Source organism: Bos mutus, chromosome 4, assembly GCF_027580195.1.
Source record: "Bos mutus isolate GX-2022 chromosome 4, NWIPB_WYAK_1.1, whole genome shotgun sequence".
In the NCBI taxonomy this organism is placed as follows: Eukaryota; Metazoa; Chordata; class Mammalia; order Artiodactyla; family Bovidae; genus Bos; species Bos mutus.
Genome location: NC_091620.1, coordinates 81,987,786 through 82,009,862, shown reverse-complemented (window position 1 = coordinate 82,009,862; position 22,077 = coordinate 81,987,786). Strand labels below are relative to the sequence as shown.

At 37.8% G+C, this 22,077-nt stretch overlaps 1 protein-coding gene across 1 annotated transcript in view; it reads left to right on the top strand.

Annotated features, from left to right (window-relative positions):
- Window positions 1–22,077, top strand: part of SEMA3E (semaphorin 3E) — a 275,070-nt gene that overhangs the window by 157,507 nt on the left and 95,486 nt on the right. The window contains exons 3-4 of the mRNA XM_070369709.1: window positions 3,322–3,381; window positions 6,563–6,682. Of these exons, the coding sequence (XP_070225810.1) occupies window positions 3,322–3,381; window positions 6,563–6,682 (180 nt within the window). The remainder of the gene's footprint in view (window positions 1–3,321; window positions 3,382–6,562; window positions 6,683–22,077) is intronic.

The window sequence follows — 22,077 nt, the reverse complement described above, 5'->3', positions numbered from 1 at the left end:
ACCTTTCTTGGTGCAGAGAATTTGGAAATGTCATTACACCCTGTTGTTTAACTGCCTTTAAAAATGCTTTATGCAGAACAGATAGCTTAATTTTATGACTTTTTGTTGATGCTATACTTTGGAGCAGAACCAAAAGGCATCCTAACTGCCAAAACAAATGAAGAAAATCATTTCCCTTACTGTCTTGGCAGAACATCTGTACATAATGGCTTTAAAATAACTTCTGATTTCCAGTGAGATCATTCTCTTGTCTTTTCTCACCTGAGTGGACATTTGAATACAGTCCTGAGCCTGTTAAATTGTGTTTAAAAAAAACAAACCAAAGGAAACTAAAGTATAAACAACAATAAAAGCAAAACTCAAGTATATTATTCCTTAGGGGAGTTCCGATGTGTTGGATTTCAGTGGTTAAGTGTTCATAACTTAATCTTCTACTTCTTTCCCTTTGTGAACCCAGAGTGATCTGGTTAAGACCATTTTCTCTGCCCTCGGAAATCCTGCCAGTCTTTCACACTCACTAAATTCTGTAGGATTTCCTCCCTGATTAAACTGGAAAGTGCTGCTTGTCTCATTTACTTGACACTGATTGTAGCCTTTTCATGTCAGTGAATCTCTCTCTCAAACTGTATTGTAGGATCCTTTAGTGAATTAACTGTTTGAAGAATGTGATAAAGAAATGTTGACTGACACAAATCTGTCAGTAGCCAATGAATAAGCAGTGATGGCATTAAAGACCCTGTGTCAGGTAGGCATTTTAGGGCTACAGAAGTTAGTCACTGCCTTGCCCTCTGTAACTTACAGCCTAATGAGAGAGCTAAAATTGAATACATACTGTGAAATCATAGGAAGAAAAAGTAAGAAAAACAATTCAGAGCATTAAAGGAGGGACAAATGCCATCTTGTAAAATATGTAAATTTTTACTTGCCATCATGTAAAAGTTATCTGGGAACATCATTGAAGATGTGCCTGAAGTAATGATTTCATTATTGGCACCCTACTCCAGTACTCTTGCCTGGAAAATCCCATGGACAGAGGAGCCTGGTAGGCTGCAGTCCATGGGGTCACTAAGAGTTGGACATGACTGAGCGACTTCACTTTCTCTTTTCACTTTCATGCATTGAAGAAGGAAATGGCAACCCACTCCAATGTTCTTGCCTGGAGAATCCCAGGGACGGGGGAGCCTGGTGGGCTGCCATCTGTGGGGTCGCACAGAGTTGGACACAACTGAAGCGACTTAGCAGCAGCAGAGCAGTCGTCACGATTAGGTTTGCTGCTAGAAATAACACATTCTGGCAATCCTAGAAGAACCATGTATTGTCTTCACCACCACAGAATATATTATTTTTTGTTTGTGTCAAGAACTGTGAATTTTACCTTGCTTTTAGACAAGTCAACCTGTCATAGTTTCATTGATGCTGGCAAAAGACAGGAGGCACCTGGCCTAGTCACTCCCAGTACCGCAGACTGTATGAGCCTCATGTTTCCATCAGTTGTCTTTTCCTCCTCAAGTCCCACAGAGCCAAGCAGCCTAAGGAGATGTTGTACACACAGTGAATATATCTTGCACCCAATTTACCAACTTCCAGCTCAAAATACTCTCAGCCTTAAAAGGAGTCTTCTAGCAAACCTGTCCAGCCTTTGCCCAGAGGGAGACATTATCTTTATTATCCTGATCAAGAAAAAAATCTATTTGCCCTGGAGGGAGGATCTATCTCTATCTTCCAAGGCTGTTTGAAAAGATAGCTGAAAACAAAATTAGTCAACAAAATATAGGAATCCTCTAGAGAATTGCCATCCACCCAAAACAATGTGTTCAAATAGTCCCAGAAATAATCCACATAAAACCAATGATTGAGGAGAATGAGGTAGTAAATTGAGGTTATTCTCTTGTCTGTTTCAACATTGAAAAGCTGAACTTTGGTATTTTTCCCAAAGAATTGGTTATCAAACACTTTGAAATTGTAGAAATATAGTTTAAATAAGTCTCATTTTATATAATGATGAAAAGTAAATAAAAAGGGGTGTAAATATTATAAGAAGAAAAGCCTTGCTTCTTGTAAATTAAAGATCTTAAGAATGTTAATCATTATGATTGACGGGTGAGATATTCTCTGATTTACTCATATTAATAAGAAAATTATCTTTCCAGTGATGAGTAATCCTAAAATTAATTTGTATTTTGAGCTTGTGTTTACACATGTACACACATACATTCTAGCATATCCTTTTGAATGATTTATGCATCCATAGTAAAACTATAATTCCAAAACCAAATTGAGCCTCAAATTAGAATATATTTTAGAAGTCATCTGAGAAAACCTATCACTCAGTGTCTGAATTTTTTCCAAAAAAGGATCAATAAAGTTTATAAATTCAACAGTTTCACTTCCAGCATCCTTATTCTGTAGTGGTGTTAAGGACCCTCTTCAAGCTGATGCAAGGCTGCAATTGAATCTGACATTGTTGTTACGTTAATGTGATATTATTCCTGAAGCATATATGCTCCATTGACAGATCTATGATATAATGAAGAGCATTGATTCTAGGCTTTTCTATGTGTGCTTTTTGCTTTTAACTGGCTTTCTTTGGTATCACTACTTGTTCTTTGTCTTTCTTTTTTATGTTGCAACATAACCAAAAGTGCTCATGTGTTTCTGTTTGTTGTTGTTCAGTCACTAAGTTGTGTTCAACTCTTTGCGACCCCATGGACTGCAGCACGCCAGGCCTCCCTGTCCTTCATTATCTCTTGGGGTTTGCTCAAATTCATGTCCATTGTGTTGGTGATGCCATCTAACCTTGTCATCTTCCACCCGCCCCCCTTCTCCTCCTGCCCTCAGTCTTTCCCAGCTTCAGGGTTTTTTTCAATGAGTCAGCTCTTTGCATCAGGTGGCCAAAGTATTTAAAAGTTTATATACTGCACTGTGAAAGCAAATGACCACATGATGCTGAATATTGTTCGTAAGAAACTTAGGGGGCCTGATACAGTAATAACAATACCAAGGTAATGTTGTATTCCTATAGTTGAAACCATGTAGTATTATCTCTTATGATCATAAATTTAATCATAACAAGATCATCATAATTCAATGCTATTGTCACCACTTTTATAAGTCCCCAATATCTCTCATGTATGAAGGCTATTTGGCTCCATAATATATGAGTTAAGTGATAAACCTCTTGATCTTCTCAAAGAAAGAAATAGAAGCAAAAAAAAATAAAATAAACTATAAAGTATTGACTTACAGAAAAAATGAAATGGGTTTTCAGTGTAGTTTATTTTTATATGTGTTTGCATAATAGTGCATTATGTTTTATTTCAGATACACTGGCCAAGTACAGCACTAAAAACAGAAGAATGCATAATGAAAGGAAATGATGCCGTAAGTATCATTCATTGTAAACTAAACATATCATTAATTGTAGTCCTGGTCAGTGACAAAGGACTGAATCTCTAACCTGTTAATTGTTCCTAAAAAGCATATATACAATTCATGTAAGGAATAAATACATATATCTAGGTATATACACATATATTATATATACACACATACAAAAGTTGAAAGAGAAGAGTGAAAAAGCTGGCTTAAAAGTCAACATTCAAAAAATGAAGATCATGGCATCTGGTCCCATTACTTCAGGGCAAATAGATGAGGAAAAAAGGGAAACAGTGACAGATTTTATTTTTTGGGGCTCCAGAATCACTATGGATGGTGACTGCAGCCATACAATTAAAAGACACTTGCTCCTTGGAAGAAAAGCTATGACAAACCTAGAGAGCATATTAAACAGCAGAGACATCACTTTGCCAACAAAGGTTCAACTAGTCAAAGCTATGGTTTTTCCAGTACTCATGTACAGATGTGAGAGTTGGATCATAAAGAAGGCTGAGTGCCAAAGAATTGATGCTTTTGAACTGTGGTGCTGGAGAAGACTCTGGAGACTCCCTTAGACAGCAAAGAGATCCAACCAGTCAATCCTAAAGGAAATCAACCCTGAATATTCATTGGAAGAACTGAGGCTGAAGCTGAAGCTCCAAACTTTGGGCACCTGAAGCAAAGAGGCAACTCAGTGGAAAAAACCCTGATGCTGGGAAAGATTGAGTGCAGGAGGAGAAGGAATGGGACAGAGGATCAGATGGTTGGATGGCATCACCTACTCAATGGACATGAGTTTGAGCAAACTCTGGGAGATAGTGAAAGACAGGGAAGCCTGGAATGTTGCAGTTTTATGGGTTGCAAAGAGGTGGACATGACTTTGAGACTGAACAACAAAACACACACACACACACACACACACACGGGGCTTCCCAGGTGGCACTAGTGGTGAAAAACCCACCTGCCAATGCAGCAGATATAAGAGACGTGGGTTCAATCCTTGAGTTCAGAAGATCCCCTGGAGGAAGGTATGGCAAGCCACTCCAATATTCTTGCCTGGAGAATCCCATAGACAGAGGAGCCCAGTGGGCTACAGTTCATAGAGTTGCAAACAGTTGGATATGAATGAAGCAACTTAGCACAAACACACACATATACATACACACATATTTGATATATACATGTATATTGTCTATGTGTACATAATTACTTAAAACTTATTTTCATTGTGGAGTTAGTGTAGGGAACCAAGGTGCCATCAGATCTTGGTTTTATTTTCTCTTATTATATCTTACTATATTTTAATCAATTCAGATTTATACATTCTTATAGTAATATTTATTTCCTATGTATTAGAGAGAAAAATAATTTCAGGTAGTATCTTAAAGATAAGCTAAGCACCTTTGTGAGATTTTGTTTCACTTTGATTAGTGAATTAGAAACAAATGAAGAAGTTAAAGGAGAACTTTGGAAGAAGTATGCACATCTTCTTTAGAAAGTTAATTTGTTCTTTTTCTGTAAGAAGAAAAAGCAAAAACATGTGAAAAATTAACACACATTCTACCCACACCTCATTCTTGTGTAGCAACTGGGTAACAGTCAAAGAATGAGTCTTCCTTGCTTCCTCAGTCTGTGGCGTGTTGCTGACTAACTGAACACATTCAGAGGCTGTGTCAGTCTAAACCCAGCAGAGCCAGAATATGGTCTCATTGGCCCCTCAGGATGCGCCCATTTCAGGAGATGAGAAGCATGTGCTTACAGCAAGATGAAAATAGAATGTTAGATTTTCCCAACTATATGGGTCATCCGTAGACTAGGATGCTATGTTAATGGGAAATTAAAGAAATAAATCTTAGTACCCCAAATAATCTGTTCATTAGTGCATTACTTGTTCTTCCCAAGGGAATGCTATAATCTCAGTCATGTATGGTATGATGGTTCTGTTGGCTTTTTTCATCCCAATACTGTTACATGACAGACTTTAAAAATCAAAATCTGTCTTTATAAAATATCTTTTACTGACTATTGCATCTATTAATGTCAAGGTAATATTTAGCAATAAAAGGGCTTGGTATTTCTCTCATAATTTAAATGCACTGCTGCTGCTGCTAAGTCGCTTCAGTCGTGTCCGACTCTGTGCAACCCCAGAGACGGCAGCCCACCAGGCCCCTCTGTCCCTGGGATTAATTTGTCAACAAGCTATTAGCCAAAATTTAGTTAAGTTGGTTTTAAATAGTTTTAGAACATTTTTTCATTTAGCATACTTACCTAGTGATTGATCTATTAAAACTTTGTTGAGTGTGGGCTGTGTATTAGGTACTGAGTTTGATTAACTGTGGACTATATCGATGTGCAAAACTGAGATTCTGTTTTCTGAGAAGCTTACAGTTGAATCCCATTTTAGACAAACTAGAGATCTGAGGCCAAATGTGACCTGCCATAAATGAAGTTTTCTTGGAACATATCCATATCCATTTATTTTTCTGTTGACAATGGCTGCTTTTATGCTATAGCTGCAGAAGTTAAGTAGTTGCAACAGAGACCAGATGGCCCATCAAACTAAATATATTTACTCTCCGGTTCTTTATAGAAAAAGTTTGCTGATCCCAGGACTGTAATCTTACAGTAATAGGTATAAAATGTTACTTTTACCAGTTAGTTTCCATCTGTTTATTTGAAAATTCTCTGAAAGTCCTTTATATGAATCTATGAGTTTGAAAATACAGGACTTAACTTTCCAAACATCAGAACTCTTTGTGCCCTGAAGTCTGCATATGTTTCCTTGAGGGTAATGAAACTACTTCTACTGATTGGTCTTCCGACTTAATGTTGATTTATATGTACTTTAAAAAATAACAGTCTTGATAATAATTTAATTGCCTAGTGAAACATTGCCTTGGAAATCTACACCTGAAAACACTTCTGACCAGTGCTTTTTTTAAAAAAAAACTCAATTGTGTACTAGAATACCTCATAATGATGCACTCCCATTATTGATTGTAATGATACCTCGCTACATCCGTCTCCCTGACTGGTCGTTGCCCTCTTTTCATCTGCCCCCTTTGCCTTCCCTAACCAAGGGAGGCTTATACATGAGATGTCTAGGGTTAGGAAAAACAACAGTCAAAACAGAAGCAAAACGTTTTTATTACACTAACCAATTCCTTCTTTTTCTCCCGGTTTTTAGAGTGAATGTGCAAATTATGTTCGGGTTTTGCATCACTATAACAGAACACATCTACTGACCTGCGGGACAGGAGCGTTTGACCCACTCTGTGCCTTCATCAGAGTTGGATACCATTTGGAGGTATGACAGTTTCATTCATTGCTCTGAATGAATTATCAAAAGTAATGCTTAAAATAACTTTGTTTTAAAAGAAAGGTTATGGCATTTCTTTGGATAAAAGAGAAGAGCATTTGTGATATTCTGAATTAATTTGCTTGAGTGAGAGGCAAAGATTTCTTGTCAGTTATGAAATCTGTGAACCAGTTAATTCTTTATGCATTCCTTCACTGAAGAATTTCATTTACTTAATTTGTCCACTTAAAAATATTTCTTAATATCAAACTGTGTTCTCTATTGTGTTCTTATATGATTTGTATTGGTAAAAGCACCAGAGTAGAATGAATGTATATATATATATATATATATGAACATATATATATACACACACCCACGTGTATGTGTAAATAAATTTATATAAACAAAATTGCTACATACAGTATCTTTTAAAAGACATGCACAGGCTTGTTGATCCTATAATAACTCCTTTTCTTGGCCAGGTGAGGTGGGGAGGTGGAGGTGAGGTGGGGAACAGATTGCAAACTGACTTGAGATAAATGATAGTTGATAAGAGCTATCCATGTCTTCCCCAAGACCCCCACCACTAGGTGATATGGTATTATTTAAGCAAATCCCAACTGAATTCTGCTACCTGCATATATAAAGTAGCAGGCTTGATGATCAGTCATATAACCGGTTTCAACAAACTGGGTAAACTACCAACTCTCGTTTATTTAGGCCCATGTCAAGCACTTTAGATCACAGTTTCACTGAGAAACATGCTAAACGATGTTCTGATGTCAGGATCTGTTACCCTTCCTTGTAATCAGAAGGCAGAATCCTACATCAAGATGGGACACAGATAAAACAGAGCTATGGATGATCTGTAGTTAAGCAGCTAGACTCTCTCTCTCTTTTCTTAAAAATTCTAATTCTTTTACAGTGTTAGGCCAATCTCTGCTGTATGGCACAGTGACTCAGTTATACACATATAGACACCCCCTTTTTTAAAATACTCTTTTCCATATGATTTATCACAGGATATTGAATATAGTTCCCTGTGCCATACAGTAGGACCTTGTTTATCCATTCTATATGTAATAATTTACATCTGCTAACCCCTTGACTCTTGTATATTTATGAAAAGGCAGCAGTGACTGTAAAGTATTTTCAGCTACCATGTGTGAAGAACAACATTCATTTCACTGGTATTCCTGAAAAATTATTTCTGATATTCCTGATACTAGTTAACACTCATGTGCACACATAATTAGCAGTATCTGAAGTGCTAACTCTTAAGTGCCTCTAGAAAGTACCCCTGATTGGGGCACTTCAGCTGGTAAGCATCCTTCTAGGCAGGATTTTTGATTAACATATTTTAAAAGTTAAGAAACCACCTCTAGTTGTAGATTAAAGTTAAATAGCATACACAAACACATCACAGTGTATTTACTAAATTATTTTAGAGTAACAATGCAAGTGATAAAAGGGAGAACTTCAGCAGAGATATAGAAGGCAAGGAGGCTAGTGCAAAGTCAGAATATTTATATATATACAAATATACCAAGTATACATATGTATATACATATGCATATGTATATATATGTATCAGATCAGATCAGATCAGATCAGTCGCTCAGTCGTGTCTGACTCCCTGTGACCCCATGAATCGCAGCACACCAGACCTCCCTGTCCATCCATCACCAACTCCCGGAGTTCACTCAGACTCACGTCCATCGAGTCAGTGATGCCATCCAGCCATCTCATCCTCTGTCGTCCCCTTCTCCTCCTGCTCCCAATTCCTCCCAGCATCAGAGTCTTTTCCAATGAGTTAACTCTTCACATGAGGTGGCTAAAGTACTGGAGTTTCAGCTCTAGCATCATTCCTTCCAAAGAAATCCCAGGGCTGATCTCCTTCAAAATGGACTGGTTGGATCTCCTTGCAGTCCAAGGGACTCTCAAGAGTCTTCTCCAACACCACAGTTCAAAAGCATCAATTCTTTGGTGCTCAGCCTTCTTCACAGTCCAACTCTCACATCCATACATGACCACAGGAAAAACCATAGCCTTGACTAGACGAACCTTTGTTGGCAAAGTAATGTCTCTGCTTTTGAATATGCTATCTAGGTTGGTCATAACTTTCCTTCCAAGGAGTAAGCATCTTTTAATTTCATGGCTGCAGTCACCATCTGCAGTGATTTTGGAGCCCAGAAAAATAAAGTCTGACACTGTTTCCACTGTTTCCCCATCTATTTCCCATGAAGTGGTGGGACCGGATGCCATGATCTTCGTTTTCTGAATGTTGAGCTTTAAGCCAACTTTTTCACTCTCCACTTTCACTTTCATCAAGAGGCTTTTGAGTTCCTCTTCACTTTCTGCCATGTGTTTCTGTGTATACTTATGTGTGTATATATATATATATATACACACACACACACACACACATATATATACATATATATTCAGAAACACATAAGTATACATATATACAGTTCAGAATGTAGACAATTTGTGGTGCAGATCTATTGGAAAGAAATCCTCTCAGTTTTCATTGATCTGAAAATGACTTTATTTCATCTTTATTTCTGGAAGATATTTTCCGTGAGTATAGAATTTTGGGTTAACAGTATTTCTTTTGTTTGTTTCTTTAAGCATCTCAAAAATGCCTCATTGTCACCTAATCTCTTTCTGATGTAAGTTCAGCTTTCATTCATATTGATATTACCCTGTTTGTGATTGCTTTATCTTTCAACAGTTTCTCTTTATCTTTGGTTTTCAGTAGTTTTTCTATACTGTGCCTATGTGTGTGGTGGTGATAATGGAAAAATGGGTATTTTTATTTCTTGGGATACTTGATAAAAAATTGATATTTTTATTTCTTGGGATACTAAGGTTTTTTTGGATACAGAGTTTATATTTTACACCCAATTTTCGGCCATCATTTTTCCAAATAATACCTCTTCCTCATTCCTTCACTCTTCTTCGGGGACTTATGGAAAGATGAATATAAATAGATAGAGATAGATAGATTGACTTTGGGGCCTTCTCCCATAGATTGCTGAGATTCTGTTCATTCTTAATCTTTTTTCCCTCTGTTTTTAAAAGTGGATGAATACTTTACATTTATTTTCAAGTTTCAACCCTTTCTTCCAGCATCACCAGTATGCTCTTAAGACCACCCCGTTAATCATCCATATATAGTGTACTTTTCAGTTCTAGAACTTCCATTTTATATATTTTCCATTTCTGGACTGAGTGCTCCCCCACATATTTTTATTTTTTTATGACTCTTTCTTTTAAACTTTTTAACATATTTTAACAGCAGTTTTCAAATCCCTGTGTGCTAATTTTAACATCTGAGTTACTTTAGGTGAGTTTGAATTGACTTATTTGAAAAGATTCTGATCCTAGGAAAGATTGAGGGCAGGAGGAGAAAGGGATGACAGAGGATGTGATGGCTGGATGGCGTCACCGACTCAATGGACATGAGTTTGGGTAGGCTCTGGGAGTTGGTGATGGACAAGGAAGCCTGGCATGCTGCAGTTAATTGAGTCACAAAGAGTCAGACACAACTGAGCGACTGAACTGAACTGAACTGCATTGACTGGTTTTTCTCTTGACTGTGAATCATGTTTTCTTTTTTTTGCACGTATAGTAATTTTTATTTTGCACTGTACATTATAAAATAGATTGTATACTTTAATTCTTGATTCTGAATTCTGTTTCCTTTGAAGATTTCTGTTCTAGCAGTTTACTTGGCTGGATTCCCTTTCAAAACTGCTTTGAAGTCATCGACAACCACACTTTGCTTTCAAGTTTTTAGCCACTGCTTTCATGGTCTGCTTCCATATGCAGTTCAGGTGGCAGCTAAGGACTTGGGAGAGAGTATATTCACATATTTCAGGGCACCTCCTTCAGTTTCTGGATATACCTTCCCACCTTTAAGTTGATCCGATACTTTAAATCTCTGTCCTGTGTCTTTCCAAACTAGAAGGTCTCCAGCTTTCTGCTTGAGTTCTATCCATTCCTTCCCACATTAATCAGGAGATTTTCTTGAATGAAAAACTCTCATCTTTGTCTGCTCTTAACTGATTTCCATTGCCTTCAAATAATTGTTTTTTTTTTTTTACTTACTTATCAACATTATTTGTGGAAATTAGTTCAGTACAAACTGTGTCATTAGTAGAAGTGAAACTCCATGTAATTCACCTTCATATACATAATGTTGAATATTTTTCTCATATAATTATCTAAATACTAGGTCTGATTAAAAACATATTTTGAAAAAAAATATGTATGTTCCAAAAAGGAATATGTGGCAGATGATAATAAGGACAGTGAGACCCTATTTGGAGGCTTGATAAAATAGTTTATCAAAACTCTATTTGGAGGCTTGATAAAATTTCATATAAGGGAGTGAAAATTACAAATTGTTATAGGCAAGAAAAATGTTTTAAAAACACAAAGATAGCACATAGGGAATAGGTTCATAGACATTAATTCAGTTGGTTGGGAAACAACAGAAGATAAAGCTGGGGCAAATTGGTGGAGGATTTTAATGCTAGACAGTGGCATTCTGTAGTTATTTCTAGAAACAGCATAGAGACGGCGAGCAGTTTGAGCAGAGTGTTTGATTGACATGTCATTAGTAATATTTAGGATTGATTCAAGTGGAACGGGATGAAAGGCAGAGAGAAATTAAAGGGAACTGCTATAAGAGTCTTCGTGAGAGATCACGAGGATATTTGAGTGTTGTCACAATAGCTAAGGAGAGGAAGTGTGGGGCTGATGTGAGAAGACACTCAGCAGGAGTTTATATAACTTAACATTTTATCAGATGTTGCTGACAAAAAGGAATCAGAGAGCAATTCCAATTTTATTTCTTGATGATTGGGAAGAAAAACAAAGTCTAATAGCAAGAGAGAATTAAGAAGCCAGAAAACATAAAAAAACAGTCAATGTTTCTCAATTATAACTATTTTATTTCCATGTATAGTTATTTAAAATATTGATCCTGGAGCTAGGATAGCATGTTGTCAAAATAGGTTGAGTTGTTGAACCCTAGGAAGTTAAGGATCCCTGAAGGATTTTCTTCTTTGTCTCTCTCCCCTATTCTCTTATTTTCTTCTCTCACCTCCCTTCTCTGCAGTCCACTTTATCCAGGTATTTTACTTGGAAAATAGCATTTTTTATATGACAGAATGTTTAGGGAATATTAATAAGCAGACTGAGCAGAGCAGTGTAAGGCAAATCAGTTTAGTGCAATTAAAATCATTTGTAAAAGGAACAAAATAATAGACAACATCATCAGTACTACAGAGGGTGGTTTTGGTAAAGGGATGAGTAATTAGAATGTAGATGAAGAAGTGACTGAATAGTGATAAAATAAAGGCAGTATTATTGCCAATTTAATCCAGAAATAGAATTATTAAGGAAAAGAAATATGGAGAAGGATATAAAATTGGAATGTTGGTCAGACATAGAGATCAGACTTGTGGTTGCTGGATTGGGTTGGGGACAGAGGGAAGGATTGCAGATGTGAACTATTATTTATAGAATGGATAAACAAGGTCCTGCTGTATAGCAGAGGGAACTATATTTAATGTCGTGTGACAAACCACAATGAAAAGGGTTTATTGTATAGCAAATTGAATCACAACATTGTAAATCATCTGTACTTCAATACAATTAAAAACAACAACACAAAGTGGAATGTTGAAAGAAGGGTTTTCTTAGGATAGAAGACAAGGAAACTTATTTATTAAACAGAGGATATGATCATTTTCCTTCTTGGAGATAAGAAGGGTTGGATAAGGAGCAAGTTTGAAAGGAGAGGTACTGTCTGCTAATCATTGAGAGAGCTCAATAACAGTTGGATATAAAGGGCTCTATTAGCCTTTGTCCTGCTTCATTCTGTACTCCAAGGCCAAATTTGCCTGTTACTCCAGGTGTTTCTTGACTTCCTACTTTTGCATTCCAGTCCCCTATAATGAAAAGGACATCTTTTGGGGGTATTAATTCTAGAAGGTTTTGTAGGTCTTCATAGAACCATTCAACTTCAGCTTCTTCAGCATTACTGGTTGGGGCATAGACTTGGATTACCGTGATATTGAATGGTTTGCCTCAGAAACGAACCGAGATCATTTTGTTGTTCTAGAGACTGCATCCAAGTACTGCGTTTCAGACTGTTTTGGTGACTATGATGGCTACTTCATTTCTTCTAGGGTATTGCCCACAGTAATAGATATAATGGTCATCTGAGTTAAATTCACACATTCCAGTCCATTTTAGTTTGCTGATTCCTAAAATGTCGATATTCATTCTTGCCATCCCCTGTTTGATCACTTCCAATTTGTCTTGATTCATGGACCAAACATTCCAGGTTCCTATCCAATATTGCTCTTTACAGCATCAGACCTTGCTTCCACTACCAGTCACATCCACAACTGGGTGGTATTTTTGCTTTGGTTCCATCTCTTCATTCTTTCTGGAGTTATTTCTCCACTTATCTCCAGCAGCATATTGGGCACCTACTGACCTGGGGAGTTCATCTTTCAGTGTCCTATCATTTTGCTATTCATACTGTTCATGGGGCTCTCAAGGCAGGAATACCGAAGTGGTTTGCCATACCCTTCTCCAGTGGAGCACATTTTGTCAGAACTCTCCACCATGACCCCTCCGTCTTGGGTGGCCCTACACAACATGGCTCGTAGTTTCATTGAGTTAGACAAGGCTGTGGTCCATGTGATTAGACTGGTTACTTTTCTGTGATGGTGGTTTTCAGTCTGTCTGCCCTTTGATGGAGAAGGATAAGAGGCTTATGGAAACTTCCTGATGGGAGAGACTGACTGAGGGGGATACTGGGTCTTGTTGTGTTGGGTAGGGCCATGCTCAGTAAATCTTTAATCAAATTTTCAATTGATGGGTGGAGCTGTGTACCCTCCCTGCTATTTACCTGGGAGAAAAACTATGGTGGAGGTGATGAAGATAATCGTGACCTCCCTCAAAAGAACCCAGTCATGTACTGCCACAGTCTGTGCCCCCAGCAGGCCACCACCGACCCACGCATTCGCTGGAGACTTCTGGACACCCACCGGCAAGTCTCCTGTGTGGTCACTGTTCCTTTCTCCTGGGTCCTGGTGCCAAACGTTCTGTTGTGCCCTCCAAGAGTCTATTTCCCAGTCCTATGTAAGTTCTAGCAGCTCCATAGTGGAGTAAATGGCAACCTTCTCCAAGAGGACTTATGCCATACCCACACCCAGAGCCCCTGTCCCTGCAGCAGACCACTGCCAGGTTGTACCTCCACAGGAGACACTCCGACACAGTTCTGTCTCAGTCTCTGTGGGGTCCCTGGGTTCTGGTGCACACAAGGTTTGTTTGAGACCCCTGAGCTTATTAAAAAGCAGAGACATTACTTTGCCAACAAAGGTCCATCTAGTCAAAGCTATGGTTTTTCCAGTAGTCATGTGTAGATGTGAGAGTTGGACTATAAAGAAAGCTGAGCACTGAAGAACTGATGCTTTTCAACTGTGGTGTTGTAGAGAGTCCCTGGCAAGGAGATCCAGCCAGTCCATCCTAAAGAAAATCAGTCCTGAATGTTCATTGAAAGGACTGATACTGAAGCTGAAACTCCAATACTTTGGCCACCTGATGTGAAGAGCTGACTCATTTGAAAAGCCCCTGATGGTGGGAAAAATGGAAGGCAGGAAGAGAAGGGGACAACAGTCGATTAGATGGTTGGATGGCATCACTGACTCAATGGACGTGAGTTTGAGTGAACTCTGGGAATTGGTGATGGACAGGGAGGCCCGGCATGCTGCGGTTCATGGGGTCGCAAAGAGTCGGACACGACTGAGCGACTGAACTGAACTGAACTGATAAAGGGCTATTTTTCAAGAGAGAAACCGAGCTAGAAATGCAGAGTTGAGGATTAACAGCCTATATATGTGTGAAAGCTGAGCTCTTTAGGTATGATGTCATTGGTTAGGAAGAGAATTTGAGTAAAAAGAGAAAATAACTGAATATTGTGCCCAGAAACATCAATATATGAAAGACTAGTGGAGGAAAAAAAAAAGGAATCTATTGAGAAGTTGACTAGGAAGGTTAGGAGGAAAATAGGAGAGTGAGATAATGCAAAAATGAGGAAGTGATCGCCATTGTTTGAAGTCTCAAAGAGTCAGTGTCATTGTATCTAGAAAGTCTTTGGAGACATTTATGAAAGGAATTTCAATAAAATTTGGATGAAAATTGTGGTTTTCTGGCATAAAGAGTAGAAACCAACTTTCTCTTGAATTACATTTATCTTTTTTTCATTTCAGTATTTTTATTTTTTTTACTGAAGTATAATATAAACTTTAAGAAGTACACAGAATGTGAATGTATTGCTAGATCATTTTCACAAATTGAATGCCCCTGTGTAATGGACATCAAAATCAAATAATTTCTTTTTATTTATAAATTTTGTTTTCATTTTTTTTCTTTCCTCATGAATTCTTGGTTTTGTTTTTTTTTTCGCTTATGCCTCTTCTAGTTTAGTCTTCATTTCAGAGTCCTTCCTGAATTCTTTCACTTCATTTTTATTTTTTCTAATTTTGATTTATGTTTTATTTCTTGTATCTTTCCTTAATTTATTTCAGGGTGTATTGAAATACTGTGTTTGATTCTCATATCTATTTTGTGGTGTGCCTTTTTAACAAGCTTTCTATGATAATGCTTTTCTGTTTCTTATTCTTTTAGAGTAAAATACTGGATTCAGGTGGGATCTCTTTTTAGTGCTCATTTTTATATACAATTAGTTTTCCTGAATTTTTAAAGAGAAAATATGTACCAGAATAGATGTATGTCTAGCCTCACCTTTTAGAACTCACCATTCTGTTTTGTCAAATGTTCAAAAATATGGAGATAGATACAGAATATCGATGTGAACATGGATATAGATACAGATATTCTTCTGGGTGTTCTCTCTTCCTCTTTTGTGTGAATATTGCTTTCTCTTCACCTTCTTTATCACTTTCTTGGACAAATTACATTCTACTCTTAGCAGTTTCTACTTGGAAAGGAAGTGGGCTGCTTAATTTTGGGGATTCAAGGTCTCTATTCTTCCCACAGGCCCCTTGAAATCACCCACAGATGTAATCAGCAAGAATTCCTCCCAGGTTCAGCTGCCATTCTGAAACAATGCTACACTACACTACTTACTGGAGACACGAGAGGTCCTATCACATTTGACAAAACCTGATTGCTTCTCTCTGCTTCCTCCTGGAAGATATTAACACCCTGTGTGTCTTAAGCTTGCGATAGTTCATCCACACCTGCTGGTAACTTGGGAGCTCGTGAAGATGTCTTCATAGTCACTTTGCTGTAGGTGTTGTTTTGGCATTTCTGCTTGATCCATCTGTTTTCCTGGGAGAATTTACAGAGAATAAAACATATGCCTCTGCTGCTATCCTCTCAAAAATCTAGTGATACTGAGTTCAGTCTCTTACTGCTTGCTGCATGATGGGCCAATAAATGGAGAGACAAGTTGTTGAGGCAAAGAATAGTGACTTTATTTGGAAAACCAGCAAACCAAGAAGATAGTGAACTAGTGTCCCAAGGAACCATCTTACCCAAGTTAGATTTGGGCTTCTTTTTTATCCTAAAAGGGAAGGGGTGTAACTGGTTGCCACAAACTTCCTGGTGCTGGAATCTTTTGTTGTTGCAGCTATCCATGTAGGTCTGGTCACATGTTCCTATAAACCTCCAATAAAGCAAATGCATTCTCTGTCCTGCAACTTTTTTCTCTCTATATGAATGGACTCTTAAAGGTCAGAACCCTGAGAGTACAGAGTAGGCTGTCCTATGTATTTCAAGCGATAGGAAACATTCTTTTACAAAAAGTGCAGAGCTAGCGTGGCTAAGCACAAGCAACAGAGCACAAAGCTTAGAATTAAAGGAATAGATCCAATATGGAGTTAGGTTTGTTTTTCCCTGTTGACACTAAGAGCACCTTTCAAATAGTAAATGCTATACAAATATAAAATACTATAGGTTTTTATCTACCTCTAATTTTATTCACCTTTCAAAGAAAATGGAAATTATGGGTTGAATATAGAGGTTCAGACAAAAAAATCCCAGAGGTTCAGCTATAATATATAGGTTTCTAGAGAACTGGCAAAAGCCTTGAACTGAGGCAGAATGGAGATTGTTTTTGTTACTTAACAGACTATGTTTCTCTTAGAACACAGTGACTTTATCACAGTGATATTTGCGTTCTTCTATTCGTATTAGTTTTCTGTGTTGCAAAACACATTACCAAAAGTTTGGCAGCTTCAAACAGGACACATTTATTATCTCACAGGTTCTGTGGGGCAGGAGGAGGCCAGGCATTGCTTAACTAGCTTCCCGGCTCATGACTCTGAATACTGACATCAAGGTGCTGCCTGGCTGCCTCTTTCTGGCACTCAGGATCATTTCCCATGAGCTTGTGGTTGACAGAATTCAGTTCCTTGCAGTTGTAGGACTTCAGTTTCCAATTTCTTGATGGCTGTCACTCAGAGGCTGCTCTCAGCTCCTAAAGGCCCACGAGCAGTTCTTTGCCATGTGACCCTGTCAAATCATGGCAATGTACTCCTTTGAAGGCAGCAGGATAATCTTCTGTCCAGTTTACTAAGAGCCAGTTATATAATATAACCTAATCATGAGAATTACTATACCATCACCTTATAAAATACCATAATCTAAAGAGGGCTTTTCCACCATGTTTGCAGTTCTTGCCCGTACCCAGGGTGTGGTAGTTATACTGAACATCCAACGGTAAGAGGAAGTGGGAATGTTAGACACCATTAGTATTCTCTCTACCATACTCTCCCTTTCATATCTTCATACAAAACGAAGATTGTATCAGTGCAAATGTGTTCAGTTCAGTTCAGTTGCTCAGTTGTGACTCTTTGCGACCCCATGGACTACAGCATGCAAGCTTCCCTGTCCATCACCAACTCCCAGAGCTTGCTCAAACTCATGCCCATCAAGTTGGTGACACCATGCAACCATCTCATCCTCTGTTGTCCCCTTTTCCTCATGCCTTCAATCTTTCCCAGCACCAGGGTCTTTTCCAGTGAGTGAGTTCTTCACATCAGGTGGCCAAAGTATTGGAGTTTCAACTTCAGTATCAGTCTTTCCAATGAATATTCAGTGCTTTAAGAGGATGTGTCTTGGTAGTCAAGGGAAACGCACATAGCAAAAGGTGAGAAATAGTCATTTTTTCCCTGAACCTTGTCCATGACAAGACCCTCCTCTTAAAAGAAACTTCTTTTCCTCCTTGTAAGAATTATAAGGTCCAAGGAATGAATATGTGGGCCACCTCCAGATTGTTGCCTGCCCAAACATGGGAAAATTTGATTGTCCTCAGGGCTTTAGCATTTGAACAAGAATTGCTGTATATTTCATTGTTGTTGTTCAGTCACTAAATAGTGTCTGATTTTTTGCAACCCCATGGGCTGCAGCATGCCAGGCTTCCCTGTCCTTCACCCTCTCCCAGACAGCATTGGACTTTACTTTCATGACCAGACACATCCACAACTGACCCAGCCGCTTAATTCTTTCTAGAGCTATTATTAATTGCCCTCCACTCTTCCGCAGAAGCATATTGGACACCTTCTGGCCAGGGGTTGGGGAGGGAGCTTATTTTCTGGTGTCACATTTTTTTTGCCTTTTCATACATTTCATAGGGTTCTGGTGGCAAGAATACTGGAGTGGTTTGCCATTCCCTCCTCCAGTGGACTGCTTTTTGTCAGAGCTCTTTACTGTGACCCATCTGTTTGGGGTGGCCCTGCATGGCATTCCTCATAGCTTCATTGAGTTACGCAGGCCCCTTTGCCATGACAAGGTAGTGATCCCTGTATTTCATTCAGTTTAGCTCAGTTCATTCACTCAGTTGTGTCTGACTCTTTGCAACCCCATGGACTGCAGCACGCCAGGCCTCCCTGACCATCACCAACTCCTAGAGTTTACTCAAACTCATGTCTGTTGAGTCGCTGATGCCATCATCCAACCATCTTATCCTCTGTCATTCCCTTCTTCTTCTGCCTTCAATCTTTCCCAGCATCAAGGTCTTTTCAAATGAGTCAGTTCTTCGCATCAGGTGGCGAAAGTATTGGAGTTTAAGCTTCAGCATCAGTCATTCCAATGAATATTCAGGACTGATTTCTCCTTGCAGTCCAAGGGACTCTCAAGAGTCTTCCCCAACACCACAGTTCAAAAGCATCAATTCTTCGGTGCTCAGCTTTTTTTATAGTCCAACTCTCACATCCATACGTAACTACTGGAAAAACCATAGCTTTGACTAGATGGACCTTTCTTGGCAAAGTAATGTCTCTACTTTTTAATATGGTGTCTAGGTCGATCATAGCTTTTCTTCCAAGGAGCAAGCGTCTTTTAATTTCATGGCTGCAGTCACCATCTGCAGTGATTTTGGAGCCCAAAAAAATAAAGTCTGTCAGTGTTTCCAGTTTTCCCACCTATCTGCCATGGAGTAATGGGACAAGATGCCATGATCTTCGTTTTCTGAGTATTGAGTTTTAAGCCAACTTTTTCACTCTTCTCTTTCACTTTCATCAAGAGACTAGTTCTTCTTTGATTTCTGCCATAAGGGTGAGGTCATCTGCATATCTCAGATTATTGATATTTCTCCTGACAATCTTGATTCTGGCTTGTGCTTCATCCAGTCCAGCATTTCTCATGATGTAGTCTACATATAAGTTAAATAAGCAGGGTGACAATATACAGCCTTAATGTACTCCTTTTCCTATTTGGAACCAGTCTGTTGTTCCATATCCATTTCTAACTGTTGCTTCCTGACCTCTATACAGATTTCTCAAGAGGCAGGTCGGGTGGTCTGGTATTCCCATCTCTTTCAGAATTTTTCAGAGTTTGTTGTGGTCCACACAGTCAAAGGATTTGGCATAGTCAATAAAGCAGAAGTAGATATTTTTCTGAAACTCTCTTGCTCATATTTCATTAGTATAGCATAAATTTTCTCAGTGTATTTTTATTTTAAGTTTATTATATCAGTTTTTAAATTTGCAGACTTAAGTCATTATGCAAATGTGTTTGGCACCAAGATGATAATGTGCTTTTTGATTTTCAGTATATGGTTTTGACACACGTTTCATCTAGTGCAGAAAGTAGCAGCTCAGCTATTCAAATTGGGATACTGTCAGCTTCAAAATCAAGAATTATTCATATACCTCATCCAGTCTAAGTCTCTTTGAAAATATGTTAGAAACTGTCTCAAGTATTGTTTTTATCAAGTTAATCCACATTTGTACTTCATAGACTAGAAATTATATATTTTCTAATTGTATTCCCTAGTTAAATATTTTGTGATGTGCCAGTAAAAGATTACTATCCAGACATAACAGTTTCTTGCCTTTATAGAGTCATGTTTTGTAATATTATGTTATGGTTCCTTTTGAGCTTGAACCCTTTATTTTTCAATAATTATTTAAAATATCTTTTCAGGCAGCAATACTTCAAGTATCAAAAATAGACTGAAATATCATATTATGAGCACATGGATTTTTATCAGATATATTTTCCTCACAGGCCCTTAGTAGTTGTTTCTTAGCAGATTAAGGGCTTCCCTGGTAGCTCAGCTGGTAAAGAATCCACCTGCAATGCAGACCTGGGTTCAATCCCTGGGTTGGGTAGATCCCCTGGAGGAGGGCATGGCAACCCACTCCAGTATTCTTGCCTGGAGAATCCCCATGAACAGAGAAGCTTGCAGGCTCCAGTCCACGGGGTCACAAAGAGGCAGCCACTACTGAGTGACTGACACACACAGCAGATTAAATTTTAGTTTCTGCCTATAGTACAGAATCAAAATTCCATTGGGAGAGCCAACAAAGCTAATAACAGTTTCTAGAAGTTGAAAAAGTTACCCATTAGGCTTACATGACTGCTATTAATAGTTTGTTTTACACAACTGAGATCCATATAGCCTTGCATTTAATATTTTTTTGTGTTTTTCACAAAGAAATGTGAATATTTTGATTCTACAAATTATTTTGTTCACACAAAAGTTGGGTCTTCTTATACTCAACTTTTAAACATACAAAATTTCAAAGATTTCCAGATTTGTTCCCTTAAAGGTTTTCTGTTATGTCCCTATTTATTTCTATTTGTTTACCTGCAGTTATTTTAACAGTTGGTGAAAAAAATGTTAAACGTAATAATTTTAAAGTAATTTTATAAAAATCTAGGGTGGGCACTAGCCATTCAAATAGAATAAATACATGAAAATATATACTTAGCCATATTTATATTTTAAGATAATTCGTATATGTTAAATTCACTGTTGGTTAACAAAAATGTTCAGATTAGAATTTGTACCAAGATGTTTTTATAAATCTTATTGCTTGCATGTTTTCATGGGCAGCTCTGGCCTATAATTTCTTGATAGACATGTTAAAATAATACATGGAAATATTTTATTGATTTAAAAATTATGGTAATTTATTTTATAACCCATTTCAAATAGGTGACTTAAAGGTCATATGTATGCCCTTATAAAGTCATGTTTATGTTTTGTTCTGACCTCAGTCTGTGAGGTTTTCATTCTGGAGACCATATGCTATACAGGTATTTTTGACTGGAGGGGTAATGGAAATTATAAACAATAAACATAGTGATTACCTGACAATAATACATTTTTTTTTTTTTAGGGATTTTTTTAAATTTTATTTTATTTTTAAACTTTACAATATTGTATTAGTTTCGCCAAATATCGAAATGAATCCACCACAGGTAATACCTGTGTTCCCCATCCTGAACCCTCCTCCCTCCTCACCCTCCTCCCTCCTCCCTCCCCATACCCTCCCTCTGGGTCGTCCCAGTGCACCAGCCCCAAGCATCCAGTATCGTGCATCGAACCTGGACTGGCAACTCGTTTCATACATGATATTATACATGTTTCAATGCCATTCTCCCAAATCTCCCCACCCTCTCCCTCTCCCACAGAGTCCATAAGACTCATCTATACATCAGTGTCTCTTTTGCTGTCTCGTACACAGGGTTATTGTTACCATCTTTCTAAATTATACAGAGTGAAGTAAGCCAGAAAGAAAAACACCAAGACAATAATACTTTTTATTGAAGCAGGATGAATGGAAATATTTTATTCATTGGAATAGATATTAAAATTTACATGTGAAGAAGGAAATTATTTACATTTATATGGTAGTTGTCAAATAAATGCAATGTATCAATAGTTCTTAAAAGAAAGATATCCTAAGAATTCTTTTCATAAGGAAAAATACTTTTTCTTTCTTTTCTTTTGTATCTTAAAAAAATACATTTTTTGAGTAAGTGAAGACAGTTAATATAAATTTCATAGCACATGATATAAAGATTTTTTTATTTAGAAGTCAGCATTTGAAGAC